Here is a 22,606-nt window from a genome sequence, read left to right as displayed (position 1 = left end):
GAGCTGCGCTGCTGGGCCTCTCCCGTGGCTCGGGGAGAGGCGGTCCCCCACGGCCGCGAGCACTGCCGCTCGGCCCTCTCTGGGCACCCCTGCCCGGCGCGGTGGTACGGTCCGGGTTTAAAAGGCCCCGGCGGCAGCGGGCAGGCCCCAAAGTGTGGGCGGCGGCGGCGCGGGCGCGCGGGGTGCGGCAGCGAGGGCGCGCGAGCGGGGCGGCGTGGGGCTCGAGGGCGCGTCCACGTGGCCGACGGGCGGCCACCCGGACCCGGCGGCGGCGGAGGGACAGGTAGGTGCCTGCCACCCCCCCTCCCCCGCCGCCCGTGCGAGGCCAGCCTGTTCATCCGCCCCGGGGTCGGGCATCCCTGAGGTTCGCCTTGGCCTCCCAGGGGTCGGGCCCTGCCCCTGCCTTCTTGGGCGCCCGCCCGACTGGTCCTTAGTGCTCGGCGCCCCCGCCGCCAGCCCCCTACCCGATGGGGACCCTTTGTGGCGGAGAAGCAGCCCCGGCGCCTCCGTCCACTGGGGGGAGTGGGGCGGCGGAGGGGGGGCGGTGTCCCTGGATGGGGGCAGGGCAACCTGGGCTGGCAGAACTGCGCAGGTCATCGGGGAGCGAGTGCGAGAGCCCCGTCTCTGCCAGGGTCTGCCCGCATCCTCGGGCTCCGCAGGGCTGGCTCAGAGAGGCTCGGTTGGCCCGAGGCTCCCGCTTCCAGGTTGTGCTTTGGAACGGGCATTTGGGCTCCACAGCGTGCCTCTCCAGGTATCCCTCCCGACCGGTCCCGTTCCCCTTCTTAGGCTTGTATTCCTGTGTGCTGCGGAGGAGGTGAGGGTGGCATGACGCCCCCCTTCTGCGCCCTCCTTTCTTCTCTGGCTCTGGCATTCAGGGTCCAGGATGTGGACCTTGACAAAAGAGCCTGGGAGAGCCGAGCTGTCTTGAGCTGAAACTTAGCAGTTCCAAGCTGGGTCTGCTCCTGGTTCTGGCAAATGCAATCCACCCCCACCCCCCTGCCCCATTTCTTCTGGGCTGCCTTGGTTTGGTTCCCCACCACCGCCTCCAAGGTGGGGTAACTTGTGTCTCCCTTGGGGCTTGGGCACCGACAGGGGGGCCCTGAGCCCTGCCCCGTTGGCTGCCACGACACTGCTCTGCTGTCTTGGCTGCCTGAAGCTGGGTGTGGCCTCGGGGTGAAGACCCAGCCAAGCCCAGCACTGCTCCTGGGGTCCCCCGGCCTGTCTCCCCAGAGTCTCAGCTGTGTTAGCCATCCTGCCTCGCCCCTTCACCAGCTACCATCTGGCTTTGGAGGGGGCTGCGTGCACCCCTGCCCTGGGCATCCATCCGGTTGTGCCTGGGCAGAGCCTGATTTCTGTCTGTCTCTGTGCATTGCTGCGGGGGCCGGCACCACTCGGCTTTTGTGTGGCAGCCTATAGACCGGATCGCAGGCTCCTGGTCAGCCGGAAGACAGAGGCCCTTGGGGCAAGGAGGCAGCGGGGGTGCGGAGGGTGGATTGGTGTCCCTGGGTGCTGTTTGGGCTCAGGCTTTGATGCCTCAGACCTCTGATGTCCTGACACTCCAACGTCCCATTTGCGATTGTTTTCCCCCTCCCTTGTCTCCTCCCCGCCCACCCCCCCCAACTAGGGGTGCGAGGCGGCTCTGTGGCCTTGAGTGGCCCGTGGTTGTGTTGCGTCCGTGTGTGGCTGGCCACCCTCGGGCCTGGGATCTGCTGTTTAGCTTCTCCTTCCTGGAGGGCCTCCCACCCTGCCTCTCCCAGCATCTGGCGCCGCGGCCCGCTTGGGTGTGGCCCAGCTGAGGCGAGGCCTCCCGGCTGCTTGCCAGCAGTGGGTGGGGGGTGATTGATGGCCCCCAAGCCTGCCTGTGCTCGTGGCTCCCTCGCGCACCCTGGCGGATGCCCCTCCTCTCTCCCAGCTGGGGCTGCCATCTGGGGCCCTGGTGCAGTGGCAGGTGATCGGCCTCCACCCTCTAGGCCATGGTTCTGGGCTGGCCGGAGGCCCAAGGCCAGGCCAGGGGGTAGGCCTCTGACTGGCCTCCGCTGTCTCTCCCCAGGTTCACCCCCTGGGACTGCCACCAGCCATGCCCACCATCTTCATCCTGCTGTTCCTCCTGGCTGCCGGGCAGGCCCTGGGCAGCCGCGGGCCCTTCCCTGCTTTCTCAGTGACGGACACCTCACTCACCCACCTGGCTGTGCACCGGGTGACTGGGGAAGTGTTTGTGGGCGCCGTGAACCACATCTTCAAGCTGGCGCCCAATCTGACTGAGCTGCGGGGCCACATCACGGGGCCCGTCGAGGACAACGCCCGCTGCTACCCGCCCCCCAGCATGCGTGTGTGCGCCCACCGCCTGGCGCCTGTGGACAATGTGAACAAGCTGCTGCTCATAGACTACGCAGCCCGCCGCCTGGTGGCCTGCGGCAGCATCTGGCAGGGTATCTGCCAGTTCTTGCGGCTGGACGACCTCTTCAAGCTGGGTGAGCCCCACCACCGCAAGGAGCACTACCTGTCGGGGGCCCAGGAGCCGGACTCTATGGCTGGCGTCATCGTGGAGCAGGGCCAGGGGCCCAGCAAGCTGTTTGTAGGCACGGCTGTGGACGGCAAGTCCGAGTACTTCCCCACCCTGAGCTCCCGAAAGCTCATCCGGGATGAGGACGGTGTAGACATGTTCAGTCTGGTGGGTGAGACCCCCCTGGCCGTCAGGCGGCCCCTGCCCTCCCTTCCCTTCACCCTCCTCTGGAGAGCCAGGCCCTGTGCCCTCCTACCTTCATGTGTCCTGCCTCTGCCCCCGGAAGAGACCTGGTTGGTCCTAGATGGGACAAGCTGCTGAGGATGGCAGGGCGGGCCAGGTCACGGCCTGCCCTCTGGAGTCTTTCTGGCCTGGGGTCCTGTGCATGCATGGGCAGGGGGTTGTGATGGAAGCCCCTTGGGGACCCTGTTGTGGGATTGAGGCCAGGGCGAGTAGCAGGGGCCACGGATGGGGAGGCCACAGGTGGACCCTGGCTTTGTCCCAGGCTCTCTCCCCCGTCTGTTCCGTAGGTGTACCAGGACGAGTTCGTCTCCTCGCAGATCAAGATCCCCTCTGACACACTGTCCCTGTACCCGGCCTTCGACATCTACTACGTCTATGGCTTTGTGAGCGCCTCCTTTGTGTACTTCCTGACACTGCAGCTAGACACCCAGCAGACACTGCTGGACACAGCGGGCGAGAAGTTCTTCACGTCCAAGATTGTGCGCATGTGCTCAGGAGACTCCGAGTTCTACTCATACGTGGAGTTCCCCATCGGCTGCTCATGGCATGGTGTGGAGTACCGCCTGGTGCAGAGTGCCCACCTGGCCAAACCTGGCCTGCTGCTGGCCCAGGCCCTGGGCGTGCCAGCCAACGAGGATGTCCTCTTCACCGTCTTCTCTCAGGGCCAGAAGAACCGGGCCAGCCCACCACGGCAGACCATCCTCTGCCTCTTTACCCTCAGCAACATCAATGCGCACATCCGGCGTCGCATCCAGTCCTGCTACCGTGGGGAGGGCACGCTGGCCCTGCCCTGGCTTCTGAACAAGGAGCTGCCCTGTATCAACACTGTGAGCTCCTGCCCACCCCCTACCCCTCTGCCAGGCCCTCTGTCTCTTCCCAGGTCTGCAGGACCAGCCCCGGTGGTCACATAGCAGCCAGTAGGCTGCCGGCCTGTCCCAGGCTGCACAGGCCCGCTCACCTGGGAGATGCTTCCCTGAACCATTTCAGGAGTGATAGCTTAGCCCAGAATTCCCACCCTCTGGTGATCCCCTCCCTGCCTTTGCAGCTTCTCTTTCCTCGCCAGCCTACCTCCCTGCCAGTCCTCTGGGTGGGCACACTCTGTTTGTGGACCACTCCTTTCCTCTTCCTGCCCCTCTGTCCCCACCTGGCTCCTCCAGCTCTATCTTGTGGTGCCCCCTCACATTCTGCATCAGTGGCAGCCTCCTAGGCCTTGCTGTCTACTCCCCACTCCTGCCTGCTCGCCTTCCCGCAGCTCCTTTCTCATCCCCCCATTTCCTGTGGGGTCCGAGACTAATGGTTGGTTGGTCTTGGCTAGCAAGGAACAAATTCTGGGTCCTCTTCCCTGCCACAATGTGGGATCTCATGGCCGACGTCCAGTGGGTGCCTGTGAGCTGACCCGCGTGCACCCCTCCTGTTTCACCAGCCCATGCAGATAAATGGAAACTTCTGTGGGCTGGTGTTGAACCAGCCACTGGGTGGACTGCACGTAATCGAGGGGCTGCCCCTTCTAGCTGACAGTACCGATGGCATGACCAGCGTGGCCGCCTACACCTACCAGCAGCACTCTGTGGTCTTCATCGGCACTCGCGGTGGCAGTCTCAAGAAGGTGGGCACCAGCCTGTGGGCATCAGGGCAGGCTGAGATGCAGGACAAGGGGTGGGGACAAGACTGTGCAGGCAAGCCCTGTGTTCACCTGCAGCACCCACGCTCACTGGTGCCACTGCCTGCTGTGGCCTGAACCACTGACTTCCTGTGGCAGACCCAGGCCTCTGTCCTTATCTCTGGGCTTCCCTGCCAGGAGAGCAGGAGCCATTGTTGCTGGGTCCTCCTTGAATGAAAAAGGAAAGGAAAGGAAAGTTAGTCGCATAGTCGGGTCCAGCTCTGCAATTCCACAGACTGTAGCCCACCAGGTCCTCTGTCCATGGTATTCTCCAGACGAGAGTACTAGAATGGGTTGCCGTTCCCTTCTCCAGGGCATCTTCCTAACCCAGGGATTGAACCTGGGTCTCCTGCATTGCAGGCAGATTCTTTACCAACTGAGCTACTAGGGAAGCCTCCTTGAATGAATGAGGGAACAAATGTGAACCTGACTGCCTTTGCCATCTTGTCCCCTCATAGGCCCAGGGGTTGCTTCTGTTTCAGGGCTGGGAGCTCTGAGGTTTTCTAAAGGGACAAGGAGTCAGACCAGCTACCAGCTTCTTCTCGTGCTCACCTGGGAGATGCGGGCTGTTCCTAGAAGGTCTGGAGTGGCCAGGGAAATCTTGGGGGCCTAGTCTACTCCCCTCCGGGTCCTTTTTTTGCATTTCTCACAGCTTTATTGGGGTATAACTCCCATGTCGCACTCCCACCCTCATATAAAGCATCTCTCTGATTTGGGTACATTTGCAGAGTTACACTGCCATGAACACTCTTTCGTTCTAGGGTATTGCCATCATCCCGAAAATCCCTTCCCCTATAAATCTCACCTTTTCCCCATGCCCAAACTCTATAGTTACAGTTCAGTCACTCAGTCGTGTCTGACTCTTTGTGACCCCATGGACTGTAGCACACCAGGCCTCCCTGTCCATCACCAACTCCTAGAGTTTATTCAAACTCATGTCCGTTGAGTTGGTGATGCCATCCAGCCATCTCATCCTCTGTCGCCCCCTTCTCCTCCTACCTTCAATCTTTCCCAGCATCAGGGTCTTTTCCAATGAGTCAGTTCTTCGCATTAGGTGGAAAAAGGATTGGAGTTTCAGCTTCAGTATCAGTCCTCCCAATGAATATTCAGGACTGATTTCCTTTAGGATGGACTGGTTTGATCTCTTTTCAGTCCAAGGGACTCTCAAGAGTCTTCTCCAATACCACAGCTCAAAAGCATTAATTCTTTGGCTCTCAGCTTTCTTTATGGTCCAACTCTCACATCCATACATGACTACTGGAAAAACCATAGCTTTGACTAGACGGATCTTTGTTGGCAAAGTAACCTCTCTGCTTTTTAATACGCTGTCTAGGTTGGTCATAGCTTTTCTTCCAAGGAGCAAGCATCTTTTAATTGCACGGCTGTAGTCACCATCTTCAGTGATTTTAGAGCCTAAGAAAATAAAGTCTGTCACTGTTTCCAGTGTTTCCCCATCTATTTCCTATGAAGTGATGGGACCAGGTGCCATGATCTTCGTTTTTTGAATATTGAGATCTAAGCCAGCCTTTTCACTCTCCTCTTTCACTTTCATCAAGAGGCTCTTTAGTTCTTCTTTGCTTTCTACCATAAGTATGGTCATTTCTCTCTGTGCCCTGTGAGCCTTTTTGGACCAGCTGTGACACCCCCAAGAGCCTCCAGGGGGCAGCCTTGGTGTTATCCTTCCCCGTCTGTCTATGATGGGACAAGGCTGGGCCCCTGGCAGCAGAAGAGCCTGCCCGGGTATGTGGGCTGCTGCTGTGGCGTCAGGTGGCTGGTCTTGTGGCCCAGGTGCGGGTTGACAGCTCTCAGGAGGCTCACCTGTACGAGACGGTGCCCGTGGTGGATGGCAGCCCCATACTCCGTGACCTGCTCTTCAGCCCTGACCACCGGCACATCTACCTGCTGAGTGAGAAGCAGGTGGGCCCGGGGCAAGTGGCAGGGTGGGCTGGGGGCAGGGCGCAGCATGTGCTAACTCGGCTGTGCCCAGGTGAGCCAGCTCCCGGTGGAGACCTGCGAGCAATACCTGAGCTGCGCGGCCTGCCTGGGCTCGGGGGACCCGCACTGTGGCTGGTGCGTGCTACAACACAGGTGAGGACCTGCCCAGCTCTGCCCATGGCTGGGGGCCGTGGTGCCCGCCCTCTCCCACGTGCCCACCCCACCAGCTGTGCCCTTGTAGCCTCCCTCCCTTCCGACTTTATCCTGCTAATGAGCAGAACCTCTGGCCCAAGTGACGTCTCTCAGGCCCTCGGGGATGAAGCCGAGGCATGCGGTTGCCTGGCACCGTATGCTGGGCTGGCTGCCCCCTCGTCACCCCTTCCTGGCCCCCAGGGCAGCTGTGGGATGGGCCTGGCCTGACCCCACACAGGTGCTGCCGCCAAGGGGCCTGTCCAGGTGCTGTGGCCCCATATGGCTTCGCTGAGGCGCTCAGCAAGTGTGTCCAGGTGCATGTCTGGCCCAACAACGTGTCGGTGACATCACCTGGTGTGCAGGTGAGGGGCGTGGCAGGGACATGGCAGGGGTGTGGTGCCCACATGCTGCAGTGGACCCTCCTCCAAGCCCTCGGCTTCCTGCAGCTGACCGTGGCCATGAGCAACGTGCCAGACCTCAGTGTGGGCGTGAGCTGTGCCTTTGAGGAGGTGACCCAGAGCGAGGCCATCCTGCTGCCCTCTGGGGAGTTACGCTGCCCCTCGCCTTCCCTCCAGGAGCTCCGGGCTCTTACCCGGGGGCACGGTCAGTGGACGGGGCTGGGGGGGGCGGGGGATGCTGTCTGTCCATGGCTCACATGGGGTGCCGCGGGCTCACTGCAGGGGCCACCCGCACCGTGCGGCTGCAGCTGCTCTCCAAGGAGACCGGTGTGAGGTTTGCTGGGGCCGACTTCGTCTTCTACAACTGCAGTGTCCTCCAGTCGTGAGTAGTAGCTGGCCTGCCCCCGGTCCCATCTATGTGGCTCGCAGTGACGTGGGCACCTTTTTCCTTTGGCTTCCCGTGTGGCCCACACGGGGGACAGTGAAGGGCCTGGTTTGGTCTCTTCCATGATTTCTGAAGCCTCTCCCCTCCAGGTGCATGTCCTGCGTCAGCAGCCCTTACCCCTGCCAGTGGTGTAAGTACCGCCACGTGTGTACCAGCCAGCCCCATGACTGTTCCTTCCAGGAAGGCAGGGTGCGCAACCCTGAGGTGAGGTGGGCATCATGCACGAGGGGGCTGGGCTCCCTGCAGGCTGGCCCCTGGCTTTGCTGCCCTCCATCTTGGGGTTTTCTTGGAGCCTCTTCAACGCGGGGGTTCTCCCCTCAGGGCTGCCCTGAGATCCTGCCCAGCGGGGACCTCCTGATCCCGGTAGGCGTTGTGCAGCCCCTCACCCTGCGGGCCAAGAACCTGCCACAGCCTCAGTCAGGGCAGAAGAACTACGAGTGCGTGGTCCGGGTGCAGGGCCGGCATCAGCGGGTGCCTGCCGTGCGCTTCAACAGCAGCAGCGTGCAGTGTCAGAACGCCTCGGTGAGGCCCACCCTGCCTATCTCGGGGATCCGGGCTGTGCCCAGCAGACTCTTCGGGAAGCCTAAGCTCATCCTGGCAGAGGACTTTCTGAGTCTCCTGCTGGGGATTCCTGAGCTAGGGTTGCAGGGGGGTGGTCTGCACACCTTCACGAGGGTCACACAGGTCCTTCTCCCCCAGTATTCCTATGAAGGTGATGAGTATGGTGACACCGAGCTGGACTTCTCCGTGGTCTGGGATGGCGATTTCCCCATCGACAAGCCTGCTACCTTCCGAGGTGAGCTGCGGGATGGGGCTGAGGACCTCACTTCCTGGGGCAGCATAGGCATGAGCTGGGGCCAGGGTCCCGCAGGGGGACCTTTCATCAGGGCCTGTAACTGCTCCCCAGTGATGCCCTCTGTGCCCACAGCCCTCTTGTACAAGTGCTGGGCGCAGCGGCCCAGCTGTGGCCTCTGCCTCAAGGCTGACCCCCGCTTCAACTGTGGCTGGTGCATCTCGGAGCACAGGTGCCAGCTGCGGGCCCACTGCCCAGCCCCCAAGACAAACTGGATGCACCCGAACCAGAAGGGCGCTCGCTGCAGCCATCCTCGCATTGCCCAGGTCGGTCTCCCCTCCACCCACTGCCCTCTGGGCACCCGCCAACTCAGCTTACCCTCTCGCCTCCCATCCTGCTCCGCAGATCCACCCAGTCATGGGGCCCAAGGAGGGGGGCACCTGGATCACCATCGTGGGTGAGAACCTGGGCCTCACCTCCCGAGAGGTGGGCCTGCGGGTGGCTGGCGTGCGCTGCAACTCCATCCCTGCTGAGTATATCAGTGCTGAGAGGTGAGTGCAGCCCAGCTGGCGGACACCAGGCCTCATCCCCCACTGGGGGCTGGCCTCCAGGGTCTGACCTTCTCGGACCCTGCCCTCAGGATCGTCTGTGAGATGGAAGAGTCACTGGTACCCAGCCCTCCACCAGGGCCTGCAGAGCTCTGTGTCGGCGACTGTTCGGCTGACTTCCGCACGCAGTCTGAGCAGCTCTACACCTTTGTGGTGGGTGGGGTGCCTACCCGTTTCCTCTCCCATCGCTTCTTGCCGGTAGCGTGCGGCCTGGCCAACCCCCCTCGCCCCGCCCCTTAGGACATCTTCTCCCATAGACGCCTACGTTTGACCGTGTGAGTCCCAGTCGGGGCCCGGCCTCCGGGGGCACGAGGCTCACCATCTCTGGAAGGGCTCTGGACGCCGGCAGCAGGGTCATGGTGACCGTGAGAGATGGCGAGTGCCAGTTCGTCAGGTGGGTTGTTCGGAAGCTGGGGCCTCAGGCCAGCAAACGGCGGGCAGCCCTGGGCCACTCTCTCCAAGTCCCCACTTGCTGATGCAGGAGGGATGCTGAAGCCATCGTGTGCATCTCGCCTGTCTCCACCCTGGGCCCGAGCCAAGCCCCCATCATGCTGGCCATTGACCGCGCGAACATCTCCAGTCCTGGTGTTGTCTACACTTACACCCAGGACCCCACTGTCACACGCCTCGAGCCCATGTGGAGCATCATCAAGTAAGAGGGGACGCTGGGGACCAGGTCTCTGAGTGCCTGGTATCAAGTTCCACCCCCTCTGAGCCTGAGCCCTCCTCAGCAGAGGGGAGCCTGGTTCCTCCATGACCACACGGCACTTGGCACCTACTGGGTGACCCAGGTTTAGGGAGGCTCCAGGGCCGCTGGATTGGGAAGATCCCCTGGAGAAGGGAAAGGCTACCCACTCTAGTATTCTGGCCTGGAGAATTCCATGGACTATATAGTCCATGGGGTCACAAAGAGTCGGACATGACTGAGTGACTTTCACTTCACTTCCACTTCCAATGGGGAAAGCAGAGAGAGGGCCATGCTTGGGGCAGTTGGGGAGGAGCCCTGAAGTCCCTCACTCCTGTCCCTAGTGGAAGCACTGCCATTACCGTGAGTGGGACCCACTTGCTGACGGTCCAGGAGCCCCGGGTCCGGGCGAAGTACCGAGGCATTGAGACCACCAATGTGAGTGCCAGCTGCGCCCCCCCCACCCCACCCCTGCCTCCCTGCCCGCTGTGGCCTCAAGTGCTGGACTGCTTGCCTTTGTCCCCGCAGACATGCCAGGTGATCAATGACACTGCCATGCTGTGTAAAGCCCCTGGCATCTTCCTGGGGCAGCCCCAGCCACAGGCCCAGGGCGAGCACCCAGATGAGTTTGGCTTCCTGCTGGACCACGTGCAGACTGCCCGCTCCCTCAACCGGTCCTCCTTCACCTACTACCCTGACCCCAGCTTTGAGCCTCTTGGGCCCTCTGGGGTCCTGGACATCAAACCAGGCTCCCACGTAGTGCTAAAGGTGCCGCTGGGGCAGGAGCAAAGGGCAGTATGGCTGGGGTAGTGGGGAGCCCTGGCTGACTGGGTTGTCTGTGTGCAGGGCAAGAATCTGATCCCCGTGGCAGCTGGCAGCTCCCGCCTCAACTACACGGTACTGATAGGGGGCCAGCCATGCGCGCTAACCGTCTCCGACACGCAACTTCTCTGCGACTCCCCCAGCCAGACGGGCCGGCAGCCTGTCATGGTGGGTATGGGGCAGGGAGGTGGCCAGGGCAGCCTGGGGCAGGCATGGGGCTCGCTTCACCGTGTGCCCGTCCCTGCAGGTGCTGGTGGGTGGTCTGGAGTTCTGGCTGGGCACCCTGCACATCACAGCCGAGCGTGCCCTGACCCTGCCAGCCGTGGTGGGGCTGGCGGTAGGGGGCAGCCTCCTGCTGCTGGCCATCACTGCCGTGTTGGTTGCCTACAAACGTAAGACTCAGGATGCCGACCGCACGCTTAAGCGGCTCCAGTTCCAGATGGACAATTTGGAGTCCCGGGTGGCCCTGGAGTGCAAGGAAGGTGCCTGTGTGGAGGTGGGGCGCGGGGCAGGCCGCAGGGGCTCCCCGCTCCTGCCCTGCTCACTCTGCCCCACTGGCCCTCCCCAGCCTTCGCTGAGCTGCAGACAGACATCAATGAGTTGACGAACCACATGGACGGCGTGCAGATCCCTTTCCTAGACTACCGGACCTATGCTGTGCGAGTGCTCTTCCCAGGGATCGAGGCCCACCCAGTGCTTAAGGAGCTGGATGTGAGTCCCACCCCGCCCCGTACACTCCCCCCACCATTGTCTGCCCCTGCCGTGTCATTTGCAGGGTCACCTCTGCTCTCTGAGACACCCTGTCTCCTACAGACCCCCCCCCACGTTGAGAAGGCCCTGCGTCTTTTCGGGCAGCTGCTGCACAGCCGCGCCTTCGTGCTCACTTTCATCCACACCCTGGAGGCCCAGAGCAGCTTCTCCATGCGTGACCGGGGCACCGTGGCCTCCCTCACCATGGTGGCCCTGCAGAGCCGCCTTGACTATGCCACAGGCCTGCTTAAGCAGCTGTTGGTGGACCTCATCGAGAAGAACCTTGAGAGCAAGAACCACCCGAAGCTGCTTCTGCGCAGGTACTGGGTCCCCCCTCCCCCAGCCCTGGGCCAGCCCTGCCCCGGCCAGTCCCCACCCCTAGGGAGGCCCTTACCGGCCAGGACCCCAGCGCCCCTTTCTCTCCAGGACTGAGTCAGTGGCTGAGAAGATGCTCACCAACTGGTTCACCTTCCTGCTGCATAAGTTTCTGAAGGTGTGCATGCTCACAGGGCAGGTGGTGGGGGCCGTAGGGTGGGGAAGCTGCCAGCTGGCTGGCAGGCAACTGTATGCCCAGCCCTGCCTGCAGGAGTGCGCGGGGGAGCCGCTCTTCTTGCTGTACTGTGCCATCAAGCAGCAGATGGAGAAAGGCCCCATCGATGCCATCACAGGCGAGGCACGGTACTCGCTGAGTGAGGACAAGCTCATCCGGCAGCAGATCGACTATAAGACACTGGTGTGTGGTGTGGGGGGGTGGTCAGGTGGATAGGGTGTCAGGTCTGCGGGGAAGCCTCACCCAGGACCCACCCTGTGGCCCCCCACCCACTCAGACCCTGCACTGTGTGTGCCCGGAGAGCGAGGGCAGTGCTCAGGTGCCCGTGAAGGTGCTCAACTGTGACAGTATCACCCAGGCCAAAGACAAGCTGCTCGATGCTGTGTACAAGGGCATTCCTTACTCCCAGCGCCCCAAAGCTGAGGACATGGACCTAGGTGAGGCCCCTGCCCTCTCCTCCCGGCCCCTCCGCACCTCCTGGTACTATGGCTGTTGTTCATGCTCCCCCCCTACTGAGCTGTTTGTGGCCTGCAGAGTGGCGCCAGGGCCGCATGGCCCGTGTCATCCTCCAGGATGAGGACATCACCACCAAGATCGAGTGTGACTGGAAGAGGGTCAACTCGCTGGCCCACTACCAGGTGAGGAGCTGGAGGGCCACCCATGACCAGTGCTCCTGTGAGGCCGTGGTCCCGCGCTGGCCCCTCCCCTCCGTCACCCCCACAATACAGGCCCTTCTCTGGGAGCTGTGGGAGCTGCCCCACATACCCCCACAGGGTCAGCCCCTTGGCTTCTCAGCCTCTTGCATTGCCCCCTCTCTGTCCCTGGCATCTGCAGGTAACAGACGGTTCCTTGGTGGCGCTGGTGCCCAAACAAGTGTCAGCCTATAACATGGCCAACTCCTTCACCTTCACCCGTTCCCTCAGCCGCTACGGTAAGTGTCTTCGGTGTGGTGGTGTCTGCTGGCCTCGTGGCCTTTGAGGCTGTGTTGGCCGTGGTCCCCAGACCCTGCTCTCAGGAGGTCTGGGCTCTTTAGAGCCTAGAAGTGCAGGGCTCCTGGGATAGAGGGGGCATGAGCCATGGTGATGGCTGGGCTACTGGCCTAAGGGGGCACACCATCCCCTGCCCCAGAGAGCTTGCTTCGCACGGCCAGCAGCCCCGACAGCCTCCGCTCTCGGGCGCCAATGATCACCCCGGACCAGGAGACAGGCACCAAGCTGTGGCACCTGGTGAAGAACCATGACCACGCCGACCACCGAGAGGGTGACCGTGGCAGCAAGATGGTCTCAGAGATCTACCTGACACGGCTGCTGGCCACCAAGGTGCGCCTGCCCTGTGCCATCCTGGCCTGAGTGTGGGTCCCTTCTGTCCTGGACTTGGCCCTCAGACTGGCCCCAGCTGCCTGGGGTAGGGGCCACTGGATTGTTTCCATGCCAAGGGACTGTCTTAAGGCCTTTGCTATGGAAACTATCACCCTGAGGTCAAGGCCAGGTCTATCTGAGGGGTGTTGTTAGCCGGGCAGAGAAGCCCTGCTCACTGTCAGGCCTCTCCATCCCCATCTGTCCTGGTGTGGGAACATTCCCCCTTGGCTCCCTGTCAGCTGGTGCCCTTGCTGTGCCACTGCAGGGCACACTGCAGAAGTTCGTGGATGACCTCTTCGAAACTGTGTTCAGCACGGCACACCGCGGCTCGGCCCTGCCACTGGCCATTAAGTACATGTTTGACTTCCTGGACGAGCAGGCCGACCAGCGGCAGATCATTGATCCTGATGTGCGCCACACCTGGAAGAGCAACTGGTACCACCGTGCGCTGGCCCTCCAGGGCTGGGTGGGAAGAGGAGGCTTGGCTGGTACTTGGGGACCTCGGTCAGGGTGACAGTGGGGGCTGGGGGCTGGACTGCTCATCCCAGCAGGAGAGGACAGTGGCCTGGCATTGATGGTGCCACCGAGTAGGGAGAGCAAGTGTCTGTCACTCTGCCAGGGGTTTGGGCGGCTGGGATGCAGATAGTGTTCCCTGCACTCAGAGGTGCCCTTGACTGTCTGGGCCTGGCTGCTCACCTGGTGATACTGCTGGCACAGTGCAGAGATGCTGGAAGCCTGGTCCAGGGGGTGAATGTGTGTGTGGGAGGAACATTGAAATCACCAAGGCCAGAATGCCATTTCCTCTTACTTCTCACTGCTTGAAGTGAGGCTGAAAATTAAAGAAAAGGCTGCTAACTCTCAGTGTGTCATCTTGCCACCTGTGGGCCTGTGGAGGTGAGCAGACAGGAGGATGTGGCACAGGGAAACTGGGGAGCTGTGGGCCTTTGTCCCTCTGTCTAGCCTGCCCCTGCGCTTCTGGGTGAACGTGATCAAGAACCCGCAGTTCGTGTTCGACATCCACAAGAGCAGCATCACGGACGCCTGCTTGTCAGTGGTGGCCCAGACCTTCATGGACTCCTGCTCCACGTCGGAGCACCGCCTGGGCAAGGACTCGCCCTCCAACAAGCTGCTCTACGCCAAGGACATCCCCAACTACAAGAGCTGGGTGGAGAGGTGGGCCCCAGTGTGTGGGGGTGGGGGGCCTGGACACCCACAGAACATGGCTACTGGGTGAGAGTGTAGAAGCTGGCCCTGCCTAGGCTGGCTCATGTTAATGAAGGGCCAGCTTCAGGAAGAAAGCCCAGAGGCTGGCCTGGCAGCCAGGACAAGGGCTTTGACTTTTGCAGCAGCTGCCAGCATGACTTCTTCGGGATCCCATTAGGTACTACCGGGACATAACCAAGATGGCATCCATCAGTGACCAGGACATGGATGCATATCTGGTGGAGCAGTCCCGTCTCCACGCAAGTGACTTCAATGTCCTGAGTGCGCTCAGTGAGCTCTATTTCTACGTCACCAAGTACCGTCAGGAGGTGCGTGCCACCCCCGCAGGCCCGTTGAGTTTGAGAATGCAGCCAGTGGCAAAAGCAGGGGCGTGATGGGAGTCAGGGAGACCAACTCTTGGATTACTCACAATTCCTCCCACAAACAAGCCCTCAGGATGGCACACGTGATGCTCTCTGTAGATGTGGGGAGGTGAGACACCCAGAAAAGAAGCTACTGGCTGAAGCACCAAGTTCTGGTTGGGAGAAAGTAAAGGGCCAGGAATGCAGGGTAGGGCCAGAGGTGGGCAGGGTCAGGCCACCTGCCTGATTTGTGACTGGAGCCTCAGTAGACAGGGAAGCCAGAGGGTGGGCTTCAGGATTGGGCTCCTGGTTGGAGATGAGAACTGGTAAACCTCAGCTGGATACAGGCCTGAGAGCCCTGAGCCTGGATGAGCTCACCAAGGGGGTCCTCGGGCAGCTAGAGACAGAGCTGTGGCCCAGGCACTGAGCCCTGGGGCCCTGGGACACTCTGATGTGGCAGAGCAGAAGGGGAGGTGGCTGTGGAGTCTGAGGAGGGTTGGGAGGGACACCCCCACCCCCAAGTGCCACACGGGCCCGGAACACATGCGTGAAGAACCCCCACCAGGTGTCAGGAGGAGTGATGGGCTATTGGGTGCTGCCCATGGTCAATGGAGATGAGGCCCGAGAAGGCCTGCTGCTTTGGATGGGAAAGGTCTAGAGGGGGATTGGGGGTCTGCAGGGGACGGGAAAGGGGAGCTTCGAGTCCACATCACTCTTGGACGGGGCTGCATGCTGGCCGTGGAGAGGAGGGACGAGAGTTGTGCGGTTGGAGGAGGATTTGGGGTCGAAGAGGGGCTGTTTGGAGGCCATGTGCCCAGGGTCCTGGCCAGCAGGGAGGGACACCCTGAGGCCTGAGGGAGGGGCAAGCTTGCCCCAAGGAGCAGGGGGCTTGGCTGGGAGGAACAGCCCGCCGTCCCTGAGAGGCCAGCTCGGGGCCTGCTTCCCAGGTTCTTAGCGCTCTGGACCGAGATGCCTCTTGTCGGAAACACAAGCTGCGCCAGAAGCTGGAGCAGATCATCGGCCTTGTGTCCAGCAACAGCTAAGGGTGGCCGACCCGGAGAAAGGCACGTCTCAGTCCTGAGCCAGTCTCCCGTCCAGGGGGCGTCTCGGGCCTGGGTCCTGGGCTGAGCCCCGGATCAGGTGGCACCGGGCCGAGACACCCCCAGCATAGCCCGGGGCCCTTCATTAGTGCCTTGCTTTGGGCCCTGCATGGGGAGGGGGCGACCGGACCAAGCCCCCCACCACAGCAGCAGCAATACCCCCACCCTCCCTCTGCCCTCCTGCCCAGTCTGGTGATTGCCCCTGACCTCCTTGCTATTTATGCCTCGACCACCTATTTATTTAATTTATCTCCACTCACCCTTTCCATATGTAAATACAGCCCCTCCTGCCCCAGATGTCCCAATCTCACTCACCTCCTCTCCTTGAGTCCTCCCAGCTCCCCTTGGGACAGGGTCAGCCTTGGCCTCACCTCTGGCCCTGCCCCTTCCCCTGGCTGCCCCCGCCCATCTTCAGGAGAGGGCCTGGACACCAGCAGCACTCGGGGTGGGCAAGGCACCAAAGGTGCCCTCAGACTATGGCTCTGCGGCTGACACAGAAGCCTGTCTAGACTTCTCAGGCTGGGCCTGGGCCTCCTCCCAGGCTGTGTTCTCTGAAGCCTGGAGAGCTTGAATCAGGCTCCTGCCAGGGCCAGATCTGGGCCTGGGGGCACCGGACTCTCCTCCTCCGGGCCTTGCTGCCAAACTCCGTCTGCGGGGTCTGCGCGCCCCAGACCACTCACCCCCCGCTGCCCTGCCCTGTGCACGCCTCGAGGGGCAGAGGTGGCAGTGCCTTACTCCTTTGTTCTTCTGCCTCCTTGGAGGAACCCAGCCCCGGTCCATGCTCCTACAAACTCGATTTGCCCCCCTTTTTTTTTCTGCATGAGGTTTTCTTTGACCCTGTCATCTTTTTTTTCCTAATTAAATGTTGGGAAATGGAGTTGGCATGTGGCTTTGTTCTCAGGGCAGGTGGAAGCAGGTGGGGAGACTGTCGGACTCTGCCTGAGCTGGATGCCATCTGTGGGAGGAAGGGTGACTCCTTGTGGGGTTTCTGAGGATCTGAGGTGGTCCAGGATGGCCATGTCCAATCCATCGAGGCCGGGTGGCTACACCTTCAAGACACGTTCAGAAGCCACTTCCTTCTCCCCATCTCCACTGCCCCTGTGTGGTCCAAGCTGCCCTTGTCTCTTGCCTGGATGCCAGTCTCCCCATTTCTGCCCTGGCTACCTTCAGCCTCTTCTCACCATGGGAGGCACCGGGACCCTGTTAATAAACATGGTGGCCCTCGTCCCCACTCTCTTCAAAATGGTCCAGAGCTTCATGGCCACCAAACACCTTCATGTCTGCCAACTCTGTACTGTCCCGAGTGCATTGCAGTCATTGTGCCCCTGTGCAGTGCTGAGTCCCTCAATCGTGTCTGACTCTTTGCGACTCCATGGACTCCCACCAGGCTCCTCTGTCCATGGGATTCCCCAGGCAAGAATAATGGAGTGGGTTGCTATTTTCTCCTCCAGGGGATCTTCTGGACCCAGGGATCAAACCCTCATCTCTTGTGCCTCCCACACTGGCAGGTGGATTCTTTACTGCTACACCACCTGGGAAGCCCCCAATGGTGACACTAATGTGGGAAAACCAGAATTCTGGTGGGAGGGTATTTTATGGAGAGTAATTTCACATACTTTAGATTGAGAGCTTTAAATATTTAATTAATTCTACTTCTTATAATCTTAATCATTCATGCAAAGATCTATATACAAGCATTCCACTGAATCATTACCTATAATATGGCAAAGACTGAAAATAGTTTAAACATTCAATAATGATTTTGAAGAACATTTAGAAAAAAGTTCATGTTAGATGAGAAATACCAAGAAAAATGCTAAACTTGCACAATATCAAATATTATTGTTACACGTTTACTATATAACTATAAAACTCAGAAAATACTCCAAAATATTGATAGTAGCTAATACTGAATGAGAGACAGGACCTATCCTCCTCCATTTCTTAGATGATCTTCACTTACACTGTACTACTTGACTATCTGAATCACATAACCCTCCAATCTAAGGACAAAGGCAAGAATTTTGAAGGTGCTATAGTTGAAAATAAACTCATCATAGGTCAATTTTATTTTCAGTAGTTAAGCATTTAAGCACCAAACAATGCAAGTGGACCTTGAGCACCCAAGGGCCATTATAGGCAAAAGATGAGGCCCCCATAATAACTCGGCAACTAGTGCAGGAATCACTGCCCTAGGAAGGATCACTGTCTAGGAAGGGCCACCAGGTCAGACCTTAACCCCCCCTTTCCCCAGCCCTGGCTTAGCGGGCAACAGAGGGCCCAAAGCGCTGCATGGTTCGCATCACCAGAGAAAGCTGGTCCAGAAAGTTGACAATGGAGATTCGAAGGAGGCGGCAATCTTCAGCTCTCCAGCAGCTGAAAGTGACAGAAAAAGAGAATCAAGGTGGAGATAGGCGCAGCACACTGCGTCACCTCCATAAACACAGCCCTTGAGTGTGTCCAAATAGAGCGCCCCTGGAGAGAGACGAGCTTGGTCACCTGCTACCACTTCCAACCAGCCCCTTTTCCAACTTACACCACCAGGACACTGCCGCTCACTGTGAGCTCCTTCCCAACCGCTCCACGGTGAGGTTCGACATCTGGGGCCAGGGACCCACGGGCAATCTCTGCCTCCAAGGCGGACGGGAAAGGCACGCTTAGGGTGCTGATGGAGACGCGGTTAAGGTACCACCCACAAGGATTTGGAGCTCTGGGTCCTGTCTCAGGACCTCTTCCAGCCCCTCCGGGCCACTCGTAGCCCTAATCCAGCCCAACTACCCCGTTGCCCCGTGATCCCATTTCTGCCCCCGACTCACGCCACCCCGGCCCATCCCCGCTTCCAGTCTCCCTTCAGCTTTCTATTCTCTGCCCGCCCCAAGCGCCCTGGCCATTCCACCCCTCAGCAGCCCCTGAGCCGCCGGTCCGTTTGTCCCACCTCCCACCGCAGGCAGCCCCCAGCCCTATCTGCACTGCCCTTCGAGTAGGATACAATACGCATGGTCGGCTTCCCGGCCGTTGGGCCGGGGACCACGGGTCTCCGCCCAGCCCTGAAGAGTGCTGGGCCGGCGCGACACCCGGAGCTCCGTGGTCTGCAGCGGAAGCAGCACCCGCGCTGCGGGGGCCGCCCCGGCCACCCCCGACACCCCGCCGGCCCCGGCTTTCGGCGCCACCCGCCAGGCTGCCTGCGCCTACGTCCCAACCCGTCTCCTGCATGGCTGCCGTGCTCCGCCTCCAACTCCACCCACGGGTTCCGGGCCTTGGCGTCGCCCGCCCACTCCGCGAGCGGCTGAAAAACTGCTGCTCCTTCCTGAAGCGCCGCCCCCGCCCCGCGCGCCTGCGCAAACAGGTCCGGTGGAGCCGGCCGGCCGATGGGGTCTCCGTTGGCCGCAGGGAAATGAGCCTCCCTTCCACAGTTCGGGGCTTCCCTTGTAGCTCAGTGGGTAAAGAATCTGCCTGCCATGCAAGAGATCCGGGTTTGATCCCTGGGTCAGGAAGATCCCCTGGAGGAGGAAATGGTAACCCACTCCAGTATTTCTGCTTGGAGAACCCCATGGACAGAGGAGCCTGGGGGGCTACAGTCCGTGGGGTCGCAAGAGTCAGACACGACTTAGTGACTAAACCACAGAGTCGGGCACGACTGAGGGACTAACTCTTTCTTTCCCACAGCTCGGGCCGTTCGCAAACTTTATTATTATTTTTTTTATTTTTTTTTCAACCATATTTTTATTTTTTTTTTTTTTTTAAATTTTATTTTATTTTTAAACTTTACAATATTGTATTAGTTTTGCCAAATATCGAATTGAATCCGCCACAGGTATACCCGCGTTCCCCATCCTGAACCCTCCTCCCTCCTCCCTCCCCTACCCTCCCTCTGGGTCTTCCCAGTGCACCAGCCCCAAGCATCCAGTACCGTGCATCGAACCTGGACTGGCGACTCGTTTCATACATGATATTATACATGTTTCAATGCTATTCTCCCAAATCTCCCCACCCTCTCCCTCTCCCTCTCCCACAGAGTCCATAAGACTGATCTATACATCGGTGTCTCTTTTGCTGTCTCGTACACAGGGTTATTGTTACCATCTTTCTAAATTCCATATATATGCATTAGTATACTGTATTGGTGTTTTTCTTTCTGGCTTACTTCACTTAAACTTTATGACTCGATTTTAACTTCCCTTTTCTGTTCTGCAAGTTTTTGACAGTAACCTTGTACGGCATTTTTAATCAAAAATAAGTTTTTAAAGTGACATGAAATTTCTGATGGTGATAGGCCTGTTAGTTTCTTGTTTTCCTCCTTTGTAATCATAAGGAAGGGCATAAAGGTGAAGTAGGTTATCAAAGCCTGTTGGATCACCCCTCAAAATCCATCCTGAATCAGCCTACCCTCTCCCCCTTCATTGCTAGTCTCCACCGGTGGCCACCCTATCTCCCTGAACTTGAAAAGCTTTATTTTTTCGCATATAGTTTAATTGTTTTTGGCTGTGCTGGATCTTCCTTGCTGTGAGGGCTTTTCTCTAGTTGCAGCAAGCAGGCTCATTGCAGTGGCTTCTCTTGTTGGCAGAGCTCGGGCTCTAGGGCGTGTGGGCTCTAGAGCACAGTCTCAGTAGTTGTGCCTGGCTTAGTTGTTCCCAGGCATGTGGGATCTTCCTGGATCAGAGCTTCCAAGTCTCCTGCACTGGCAGGCGGATTCTCTACCACTGGGGCTTCCCTGGTGGCTCAGATGGTAAAGAATCTGCCTGCAGTGCAGGAGACCTGGGTTCGATCCCTTGGTGGGGAAGATCCCTTGGAGAAGGGAATGTCTACCCACTTCAGTATTCTTGCCTGGAGAATTCCATGGACAGAGGAGCCTGGAGTGGGACACGACGGAGTGACTACTACTTTCACTTTTTTTTTCTTCACCAGGGGAGCCCCTTGAACAGCTTTCTGACTAGTTTTCTTCTATGCTTGCTCCTCTACATCCTGTTCTCCACAGTAGAATCAGTTCTTAATTTTTAATATATATCACATCATATCATGTCTCTGCTTAAAGTACTACAACAGTTTCCTGTTGTCTTTGAAACCAAAGACAAACTCCTTCCTGTAGCTTCTAAAAGTCCTGTGTGACCCGGCTCAGGGTTCCTCCACCTGCTTGCTTCCCTACTCTGTGGAGCCTCTAGGGACTTCTCTCTGCTCCTGACCAAGGGTGGCCTGCCCCCATCCCTTTGCACTTACTTTTTCTTTTTGGAAGACTGTATCCAGACTTTCCGTTGCTGACTCCTTCTTGTCATTAAGATCTAGTCTCCGGTGTCAACTCCCAGAGGCCTTTGGGATCACCAATCTAACATACTACCCCCAGGCGCCCTTCATCACATTTGCCCATTTCAGGTTGCTGCATTTCTAATAATCTGAAATTGTAAGTTTGTTCACTTCTATACTGTCATTGTATTGTCTCTGATACTTTTCTGTGTAGTGTATGCACTAGGTGGTTTGTTTCTTGTTGGATGAAACAACATTCTGTATGCTCAGTCGTGTCTGACTCTGCGACCCCATGGACTGCAGCACGCCAGATGTCCTTCACCATCTCCTGGAGTTTGCTCAAACTCATGTCCATTGAGTAGGTGATGTCATCCAACCATCTTATCCTCTGTCGCTCCCTCCTCATCCCCTCAAAAACTCAGACAGTGTCTTGGGCCTAGGAATGCCACATGTACCAGTTAATTCACAGATATGAAACAACATGTACACAAAATTACTTCAGTTCAGTTCAGTTGCTCAGTCGTGTCCAACTCTTTGCAACCCCATGGACTGCAGCACGCCAGGCCTCCCTGTCCATCACCAACTCTCAGAGTTTACTCAAATTCATGTCCGTTGGGTTGGTGATGCTATCCAACCACCTCATCCTTTGTTACTTAGCGTAATATAAATAGTAATAGAAAACTATTGGACATGGACTTGGTGTCCACGTCCATTGGAGTTCCCTGGTGGTCCAGTGGTTAAGAATCCACCTGCCAATGCAGGGGACATGGGTTCAATGCCTGGTATAAGAAGATTTCACATGCTGTGGGGCAACTAAGCCCATCCTCCACAACTACTGAGCCCCTGTGCCACAACTACTGAAGCCCACACACCCTAGAACCCATGCTCCACAACAAGAAAAGCCACGGTGATGAGAAAGCCTTGCACTGCAACTAGAGAAAGCCCACATGGAGCAACAAAGACCCAGCACAGCCCAAAATTTTAAAAAAGAAAAAAACAACTGGACAAAACACATATGTCCATCAGGATGGAGTTGGTGAAATCACTTGTGGTTCATTCATACAATAGTCCTCAGTTCAGTTCAGTTCAGATGCTCAGTCGTGTCCGACTCTTTGCGACCCCATGAATCGCAGCACGCCAGACCTCCCTGGCCATCACCAACTCCCGGAGTTCACCCAAACTCATGTGCATCGAGTCTGTGATGCCATCCAGCTATCTCATCCTCTGTTGTCTCCTTCTCCTCCTGCCCCCAATCCCTCCCAGCATCAGAGTCTTTTCCAATGAGTCAACTCTTCGCATGAGGTGGACAAAGTACTGGAGTTTCAGCTTCAGCATCACTCCTTCCAAAGAAATCCCAGGGCTGATCTCCTTCAGAATGGACTGGTTGGATCTCCTTGCAGTCCAAGGGACTCTCAAGAGTCTTCTCCAACACCACAGTTCAAAAGCATCAATTCTTTGGCGCTCAGCCTTCTTCACAGTCCAACTCTCACATCCATACATGACCACAGGAAAAACCATAGCCTTGACTAGACGAACCTTTGTTGGCAAAGTAATGTCTCTGCTTTTGAATAGGCTATCTAGGTTGGTCATAACTTTCCTTCCAAGGAGTAAGCGTCTTTTAATTTCATGGCTGCAGTCACCATCTGCAGTGATTTTGGAGCCCAGAAAAATAAAGTCTGACACTGTTTCCACTGTTACCCCATCTATTTCCCATGAAGTGGTGGGACCGGATGCCATGATCTTCATTTTCTGAATGTTGAG

The 22,606-nt window shown here is 58.6% G+C and overlaps 2 protein-coding genes across 4 annotated transcripts; one reads left to right on the top strand and one right to left on the bottom strand.

Annotated features, from left to right (window-relative positions):
• Positions 1-130: 130 nt before the first annotated feature.
• PLXNA3 (plexin A3) lies at positions 131-16,484 on the top strand. 3 transcript variants are annotated; one of them, XM_070365552.1, is made up of 33 exons: positions 131-283; positions 2,051-2,671; positions 3,034-3,573; positions 4,170-4,352; positions 6,195-6,323; positions 6,394-6,494; positions 6,772-6,895; positions 6,980-7,136; positions 7,214-7,313; positions 7,466-7,580; positions 7,698-7,898; positions 8,076-8,172; positions 8,305-8,495; positions 8,575-8,720; positions 8,810-8,930; positions 9,035-9,171; positions 9,259-9,429; positions 9,807-9,900; positions 9,991-10,230; positions 10,309-10,452; positions 10,532-10,766; positions 10,853-10,995; positions 11,098-11,354; positions 11,461-11,527; positions 11,621-11,767; positions 11,862-12,021; positions 12,119-12,222; positions 12,419-12,515; positions 12,713-12,903; positions 13,208-13,377; positions 13,903-14,115; positions 14,324-14,474; positions 15,455-16,484. In XM_070365552.1, exons 2-33 carry the CDS (start codon positions 2,078-2,080, stop codon positions 15,548-15,550), a joined length of 5,616 nt encoding a protein of 1,871 aa, XP_070221653.1. In that variant the 5' UTR covers positions 131-283; positions 2,051-2,077; the 3' UTR covers positions 15,551-16,484. The 3 variants fall into 3 exon arrangements, with proteins under 3 accessions (XP_070221653.1, XP_070221651.1, XP_070221654.1); XM_070365550.1 differs by having other exon boundaries at positions 11,609-11,767; XM_070365553.1 differs by lacking the exons at positions 8,575-8,720; positions 8,810-8,930 and having other exon boundaries at positions 11,609-11,767.
• A 745-nt stretch (positions 16,485-17,229) lies between these two features.
• On the bottom strand, positions 17,230-18,844 carry LAGE3 (L antigen family member 3). Its single transcript, XM_014483086.2, has 3 exons — positions 18,597-18,844; positions 18,144-18,272; positions 17,230-17,983 (listed from the first exon to the last, which is right to left on the bottom strand). The coding sequence occupies exons 1-3, from the start codon at positions 18,818-18,820 to the stop codon at positions 17,869-17,871; spliced, it is 468 nt and encodes a 155-aa protein (XP_014338572.2). The 5' UTR covers positions 18,821-18,844; the 3' UTR covers positions 17,230-17,868.
• Positions 18,845-22,606: the final 3,762 nt, after the last annotated feature.

Source organism: Bos mutus, chromosome X (genome assembly GCF_027580195.1).
Source record: "Bos mutus isolate GX-2022 chromosome X, NWIPB_WYAK_1.1, whole genome shotgun sequence".
In the NCBI taxonomy this organism is placed as follows: Eukaryota; Metazoa; Chordata; class Mammalia; order Artiodactyla; family Bovidae; genus Bos; species Bos mutus.
Note: the sequence above shows the minus strand (reverse complement) of the source record. Positions and strands in the feature narration are given on the sequence as shown.